The sequence below is a fragment of the Thalia democratica genome, chromosome 5 (genome assembly GCF_965202585.1).
Source record: "Thalia democratica chromosome 5, ktThaDemo2.hap1.1, whole genome shotgun sequence".
NCBI classification, from domain to species: Eukaryota; Metazoa; Chordata; class Thaliacea; order Salpida; family Salpidae; genus Thalia; species Thalia democratica.
In genome coordinates this window covers 62,913,406-62,921,607 of record NC_139169.1, presented here as the reverse complement: position 1 = coordinate 62,921,607, position 8,202 = coordinate 62,913,406, and the positions used below count along the sequence as shown (strand labels likewise).

The 8,202-nt window shown below is 27.6% G+C and overlaps 1 protein-coding gene across 1 annotated transcript; it reads right to left on the bottom strand.

The window, feature by feature from the left end:
• Positions 1-856: 856 nt before the first annotated feature.
• On the bottom strand, positions 857-6,858 carry LOC145836722 (multicopper oxidase 3-like). Its single transcript, XM_082944502.1, has 12 exons — positions 6,778-6,858; positions 5,938-6,019; positions 5,432-5,573; positions 4,840-5,026; positions 4,520-4,633; positions 4,103-4,233; positions 3,727-3,834; positions 3,239-3,304; positions 2,939-3,087; positions 2,360-2,678; positions 1,681-2,129; positions 857-1,135 (listed from the first exon to the last, which is right to left on the bottom strand). Exons 1-11 carry the CDS (start codon positions 6,839-6,841, stop codon positions 1,980-1,982), a joined length of 1,512 nt encoding a protein of 503 aa, XP_082800628.1. The 5' UTR covers positions 6,842-6,858; the 3' UTR covers positions 857-1,135; positions 1,681-1,979.
• Between the last annotated feature and the right edge of the window lie 1,344 nt (positions 6,859-8,202).

The following is an 8,202-nucleotide window of genomic DNA, read 5'->3' as shown; positions in this document are numbered from 1 at the left end:
GCATAACAATAGCTTAAAATCAGTTTATTACTCAAAATTATATTTTGTTACATAGCATTTAGTTGTTGAAGTAGATATACCTAAAACCTTTAAAATAGCTAGTGAAGTACCGGACCCACAATTTCGGGTACGGCCGGACCCGGATCCGGACTTTTTTTCATATCAAGATCCGGCCGGATCCGGACCCGGATAGTGAGTCCGGTACATCACTAGTTTTCACATAAAAAGTAGAGCTTACATTTGTAGTTTCAAAATTTCATTTCTATAAAAGCTAAAAAAAAAACTATGAATAACTTTAAATTAAGTATAAGAAAAATTGATAAAAAGATAAACTACATCACAGAAACAATATCTGGTAGCTAAGATTAAAATCTAACAAATAAGATCAACTTGTAAAAATCAAGGAGGACCCCCCCCCCCTATAGCCTTACCAATCTAAAATCAGTTAAAATCAAGTTCTTGAACAAAATTAACTAGAAAATTACAAAATATTGAAAACTAGATCAGCTTAAACTCATTCGAAATCTAAAAAAAACTAGCCTGAGTGTTTAGGTAGGTATACGTTTTAAATTTAAAGTGTAACCACAAAGAATATAAAACATTTTGTTAAGAAATATCTAAAACATTTTTCTCGAAACTAATACTTTTTTAAAAACGAAAGTAGTATTTTATACTTTATTTAAGTAAACAAATTTTAAGTAATGTTTATTGAAAATGATAAGCCAAGCCTCTTAAGCATGTAAAACGAGAATAATAAACAGTATTCATAAGTTTATTTAAAGATTTCATATATTTCTTGTTTTTTATCATGTTTGTAGCAAAACACATTTTATTAACCCTTATGTTATTTGTTAGTATAAAAGTTGGACTTAGAAATTAACTTTTTTCATGAAAGTAGTCTAGAGAAACACAAAAAACAAGTAAAAAATAGACAATCAACGTTTTTAAATATTAAAAGATTACTTGATTATTGTAAGTACCGAAAAAGTGAATAAATACAGAAAAAAGTCAGCAGTGATCTCATGAGCACTGCTTTCACTGTCATCTGGTTCGTAGCTACCGCATCTTTCAAAATTTTTAGGAACATTTTTTGCCACAACACCAGGTTCTCCTACTTGAATCACAAGAAACATAGCTGAAAAGTTACTTGCGTTTTAAAGTCAGTTTTGTTGCAACTCGTTTTTGTTTTTTACGTTTAAGAACTTCTCATAACTTGATATGTATTTGAGAAACACAATATTGAATTAAATTTGTACTGTAGAACAGAGATCGGAAAAAACCTACGACTCGCGAAGCAACAATCTGCGACTTTCTTTAGAAACGTACTTTTTGAAAACAATGGAAAGAGGTTTATGTGGTTATAACTTACAGTTAGGCTTTTAGTTTAACAGTAAGTAACTTTAAATTTTTATTTTGTTGTTTAAATTATTAAATTTTTAGTTTAAAAAAGCTTTTCAAATGATAAAAATTTATTAAAATAAATGCTGCAAAAAAAACTATTTCTATACAATGCTTCCGCGTGAAGCTTTAAAATAATCATTTTTTAGTAAATATGATAATGTTTTCAATATCAGTGCGGTCAGTAGATTGAGATAAACAAAATTTTAGATTTTGACAAACAATAAATAAATGTGTATGTAAAGGTATACCTGATGTTAAAAAACATAACAACAATCTCACTTAAATCATGGAACAGTATGTGACAGTGAAGAGGCCAAAATCCGGGGTTGTCTGAAAAGAACCTGACAATAGTGTATCCTCTGTTCGGTATAATTACTGTGTCTTTCATTGGGGGATTCACCAGTTGTCTATCAATTTTAGTGTTGTAGTAGATATCCTTCATTTTCTTCATTGGCAGTGGTTCGCTCTCATTTATCCTTTTAACAAACATTTGCTAAACATGTTTATTTGCTAAAGAGTTCATTTTATTTCAAGTAAAAAGATAATAGCTTGAAACAATTTACTGGTAGAAGTGTAATTTACCTTTTCATGGCAACAACGGCATATGGTTGACCGTGTAAATGTATCGGATGACCCGAATCGTTATTAGTTCCGGCGCCCTTGTCGAATATCACCATTTCAATTAACTGGTTACTTTTCACTTTCACTACGTGCACACATTGCTTTGTCTGTAGTGAGTATCAAGGTTAAATTTTAGCCGAAAGTATAAAAATATAAACATTAGCAAATCATATGTGCCGAATTTCAAACGAGTTTTACAATTTAATGTATTTAACTAGTATTTGTGACTAAATATTTTTAAAATATAGTAGTTATTGCTTATAAAAATTTAATTAAGCTTATTAAGGTTTACACATTCTTCGCTTCCACATACCAAAATTTGGACAAATCAACTAACATCATTCGAAACAGTGAAGTTTGGAGCATTACAAATTGTACTCTTATCTATGGTATCGTACTGGTACAGCAAAGGTCGGTCAGCTGGCTCGTACACTATATTATTAATCACCGGTCCGGCATCAAAACTAAGTTCAAAAAACAAAGTTTCGTCAGGAGTGCCTCTGAGTTTCTCAGAAATGTTGCCAACAGATTTCAGCTGATTTACGTAAACTGGGTTTACCACATTCTTTTCTTTCAACATAGGATTTAAATTTCTAAACTCTTTAGTTTTGTTCGTTGAAGGTAGAGTTGTGTTACTAACTGACGGGTCATCGTATCTAAAGAAAAAACAAAGCTATATGTTACAAAGTTAAAAGTATACTAAGTTTATCATTTCTTAAATCAAATAGCTAAAGTAAAATTCAGTGTGTATAAAAAACTCAAGTTATAGATACTTAGCGTAAAATGAAACGTTAAAGTTTAAAAATATAAAAATAAAACTGTAATTTTAAGATTATACTTTTCAGTAGAGCCATAATTTAAAATATTATACAATAACATATATTTTAAGATTTAATACTTCTTTATTCATTTTTACCTAACAATAGCTTTTTGTGAGAGATTCGCACACTCAGTATAACCAATTCCTGTGACTGCTGTGACTCTCATCCAGTAGTTAGAGGGATTTTTATTTGCATTTACTATAAAATCATATCTTTCGCCTGGTTGGATTGTTATTGTCGAAACCTAGTAATGTATTAATCAGTTAAAGAAGCACAATAAAAAAATTGATTTTTTTTTTTTCAATGATTGTAGTTTAAATACTAGTTTGTAGTATTAAACCTAATTTTACAAGGATTTTGTTTTCAAACGTAAAAATACTTGAAAAAAAACATACAATCTCAGGCTGAATGTCGTTTCCATCAGTACTGATTACTGTGAGATCATGATCGTCTATGGTGATCTATAAATTTTAAAATAGTTTTCTTAATTTAAATAGTTTGTCTTTTACCTTTAAAAAGAAATATAAGCATTTATTTTGTGTACCATGTTCTGTTAATTATGAAAATATACAAGCTAACTCACTTAACTTTATGAAGATACAAATAATATAAAAAAATAAGTAGACAATTTCAGAACTCAGTTTATATTTATTAAAGTTGTAAAGAACTTCTAAAACTAGTAATTGATAAAGATATATTAGTTGTTTCATAAAATTTAATCACAAAGATTTGGTTTAGAAACAAATCATGTTGAATCGACTTCATTTAAACACATAAAAAATTAAAATAAAAGACTTTTTATAGTAATTTCATTACTGTGTTCTTTATCAGTTATTAACTAAATATAATAAATATATAAAAATAAGTTATTAATAAAGGTAACCTGTAAGGCGCAGTAAAGGGTTGCATGGCTGATAGCTCTGAATCGAGTTCGTTTATTTGGAGTTAACAAAAATAATTCGTATGGTATTGTTGTTGAGTAAGGCGTCCGCTGAAAAATAATTAGAAATGTTTTTTTTGTATTTTAATAAATTATTACATGAAGCTGAAAAACTTAATTTCAATATTTATGCTTTGAAAAGAGCTTTTATAAATAATTAATACAGTTACTGCGTACAAGAAATTAGTTTGTTAATATCTGTTTTATTGTTTAATAGTTTTGTTTGAGAGATTATATTTAAGAAAACTTTGCTGCAACGTATATGTACCATTTTTACTTAATACAAAACTTTTCCTTTAACTATAATACTTAATATTACCCCTCTTTCGTTGATAACAATGTTCTCTGCTTTTAGTCCGTTTAAGAAGTTTCCCGCTAAAAGAGAAGTATACTTGTCCAATACAGTAGTGTGAAACCAATCGCTTACCATGAAAACGTGCTTGTCGGTATCTGTAAAAGTTCTTACTTGTTTTCTCTTTATAAGTTCAAAGTTTAAGTTTGATTGTATTTTGCAGCTTAAAATAATATTTATTTTAACTTAAAAGGTTTTTGAGGAAAAAGATACATAAGTTTTAAACATTATTTAGATCATTTAACAAAATAACGTGCACATTTGTTTTGTTTTAAACTAAAATTAACTAAATAGTTTTAAATCAAAGCTGTTTTTATTTTAGTTTATATAAGATATTATTTTTGTTTCAGAGACTTAAATACATATTAAATTAGCTAAACTTACCAACATCGTACAAATCTGAATGAACGTTGTCTTGTTTTGGTTGCCTGATAATCAGAGGTCCTACAAGCCCGTCTCCCCTTTGCAATCCGTTGTGTGAATGCCACCAATGAGTACCTTTTAAAAATAAAGTAAAAAGGATAATGGTTATTTGCAGATGATTTGAATTGTTGAACTAAAACTCGTATGCGTCATGACTAAGCTAAAAACTTATATACTGTACAAGTATAAATTTCCTTACGATCTCTTATTTAGGAAACAATAAAGTATTTTAATTAAGCACGTAAAACTTCCATAATTTAAGACACTTTTTATCAACATACCGTGAGGATAAGCTGTGAATCTGTACAGCAAGCTTTCGCCTGATGCAATTGGACACTGGGACACCATTGGAACTCCGTCCATCCACTGAGAATCCCTCATGTCCAGTCCGTGCCAGTGGATTGTCATGACGTCCCAATTCTGAAGATTGTTGCGAACATTCACCACTATTGTGTCGTTTTCGCATACCTGAAAGAAAAACAAGTTTAAATCTTGGATGCAAAATATTAAAAAAAGTTTTTATCAACGGACACAATTGAAATAAATGCGTACAAAAGTAAAATAATTAAAAAAATATTTACAGTAACACCTTTGATTTATTTTTATTGTTATATACTAGCCAGTTTATGTATTCAAATAAAAACAAAATCAAAATGCTCTTTAATTTGTGTTGTTACGTTTTTTCATTATATATAAGTTTTTTCTATATGCACTTTATGCCTTAATAAAGACAAACTTTTGAAAACTTGAACGGTTATTTTACAAATACATATTGGTATTTAGACTCATACATAAGTAAGTATTGCTTTGACGATTTGTAAAAATACATTCATACCGTGCCAATTTTAATCAATTTATACAGCTTACACTGACTGAAATAACAGGCCAAGGTAAATGATCATTAATTTGAATGATTGGTTTGGAAAAACCGTCTGCAGGGAAGCAACCTTTGTTGTAGCAATCTGAAGCTTTAGTTGTGCAGTTACCACAAGGACCATATGCGAGTGTTCTCGTCCTGATAGTTGTACGTCACATGGTACAAAATTGTTGATTGAAACGTAAAATATATATAGAGTATAAGCAATAGTTTGCTTATATTGACTAACTTAATTAAATGTTAAAAAAAAGCTCTTTTGATCATATATAAAATAATTGAACAACAATTTGATAAAGTTGTTAGTAATGAGAACTTTGAGTTTACAAAATAATTTTTACTCATTACATACTTGTTTTTGTAAATGTACAAAGTTAGATTAAATTTAATTTTTCTTTCTAAAATTTCCCTAAAACTTTCTTTTTTTCAACATTTTAGTGTTTAACACGTTATGATATGCTTATACATCAAGGTTATTAGTAATGCAAGGAGTAATAAAACAAACCATTGAATATTCCAGTCGTAATTACAAATCATTGTCTCTCCTGCAACGCATGTTCTATCACATCGGTGTGGTGTTTCATTACCTGCATAAATTATAAGTGAAAGTTAACAAATTCGTTTTTCTACATAAAGATAAAAAAGAATTAATCAAAGTTGTGAAGTAACTAAAAATAATGTTGAGAATAAAAACTGAGAGAATGCTAACTTTTACAACTTAAATTTTAAAACAATTCACATTTGTTAGGAAAACATAGTTAACTCAAAGTTTATCATAAAATATAATCAACTAAATTTCAGTTTCAGTTAAATGTTAAGTAGTTTTTTACGGAATATCAAAGACAACCCATATAAACCCTTGAAACGGGATGGTATAAAATATGCCTTTCAGCTACAAATATACGTAGTATAATTTACTACTTCTACAAACTGCTTTCAAGTTTGAGTGAATCACGCTTTTTATAACGAACAACTTGTAAGTTAATTTCCGGACAATTCAGTGTTTGCATTTTAAACTGTTTTGTTATATTTACTATTTAGTAATAACTATCAGTAAGTAAGAAGTCTTTGTCAAACAAGCTGAATTTTTTTATAGAAAACTTATCTATACACATCTATTTTTAAATTATCACAGGTCAATATCAACTATTTCTACTATTTTAACATTGTTTAGTGAAGATGCGGTTTTAAATTCCAAACTTGATTACTTTTTGCTTTTTAAAATTAAATTTTAGCACATTAAAATATATACTGTAAACTAACCGTTTAATTTTAATCTGCATACAAAATAAAACAATTTTTTTTAAAGTAAGTTTTTTGGTTGTGAAACAAAAATCAAACTTACTTGAATAAAAAGCAAATCCGATCCCAAACAGTTGTATAAAAACAAAAAATGATGATGAAGTCATGATTTTTTTAAAAATAAAAAGCCTGTTATAAAAATATGTTATTTAAATTTAAAAAAGGTTTAAGCTCCGGTTAAAATAAAATAAAAGTTAAATGGTTTATGCAAACAGTTAGTTAAATAAGATTAGTTTTTTTAAAGTATTTTTGTATTTTTAAAGTTTATAATTTTGCACTCAAATATTTTATGAGTCATATTTAGTTTTATGTCTTTCATATATTTTCATGCTTTAAATTTTTAATGTAAGTTAACTAAAACTTAATTGTACAAAATTCATTTTTATTTTTGATTTGTTCAGCAAAGTACAAACGTTTTGATATTTATCATTAAATCAATAGTTACAATTCGGAAATGCTCTGGAGCTCAAAACTAAGCTGTCCAATAAAATATAAAACAAAACTATTATTAAAAGCTTTCATCGCTTACTGATATTTTCAATGAGTAAAACAGCTTCTTTTTAAACTAAGAATATTTTGACTTGGGCGGATTTGTTTTCACAAATGCGGTTTCATTGATTTTTACACCAATCGTTATAAATTTATGGAAAAAGAAAGTTATTAAAACAAAAGTCTAAATAACTATCCACCATACTGTTTTGTAAAATCTGAATTTTATATAGTAACGTCAATTATATCTATTTAATGTTTATAGATTTATCTTTGAAACTATTATAATAAGGCTCTTTTTTTGTTAAGGAGATGTTAATAAAAAGTATGCTTTATTTATGAATGACTAACGTATAACTACTAGAAAAAAAAAGTTTTTGTTTATATTTAAGTTTTATTATTTCGGTATAAAGTATAACAATACCTTTGTATCAGTTTATTAAACAAATTACTTTTTGTTACATAGCATTTGGTTAGTGAAGATATACGTAAAACCTTTAAAACAACAAACTTTTTTTCTTAATTTACAACATGTTTTGAAGCGCCATTTTAAAACAAAAATGCTGTACATACAGATCAGAAAAACATTTACAGCCTTAAATTGTTGTTTTATGGCTGAAATCCTAACAGTTTAGACTAAAAAATTGTAAAGAGTAGCTTGAAAAAACAAAACAGAAATTACCACGTGGTAAATGAAGCTGAAGGACCCAACTTACTGTAACATTTCTAAATTGTATTTTTATCCAGCTGTAGATTTTGTTCACAACATAATACACACTTTTTCACTAGTTAATATCTTATAGAAATTTTACGGTACGATTACAATTGTAAAAAAACTATAACAATTTAAATGCATAAAGTTTTATTAAGTATTATTCAGCCTGATAATTTGTTGAACGTTTTTATAGTAAAAGTTAAGTTTAACATTTTTTTCTTTAAATATATTCTGTCTTTTCATACTTGTTTAGCTTTCTGACAA

What these genes read in the sequence shown, in the direction of transcription:
- LOC145836722 (XM_082944502.1), bottom strand. Translation starts at nt 6,841, where the DNA reads ATGACTTCATCATCATTTTTTGTTTTTATACAACTGTTTGGGATCGGA. An exon ending in TTCAGATTTGTACGATGTTG is followed by an intron (nt 4,234 to 4,519) that starts GTAAGTTTAGCT and finishes GAACTTTTACAG; the next exon opens with ATACCGACAAGCACGTTTTC. An exon ending in ACTTCACTGTTTCGAATGAT is followed by an intron (nt 2,130 to 2,359) that starts GTTAGTTGATTT and finishes TACTCACTACAG; the next exon opens with ACAAAGCAATGTGTGCACGT.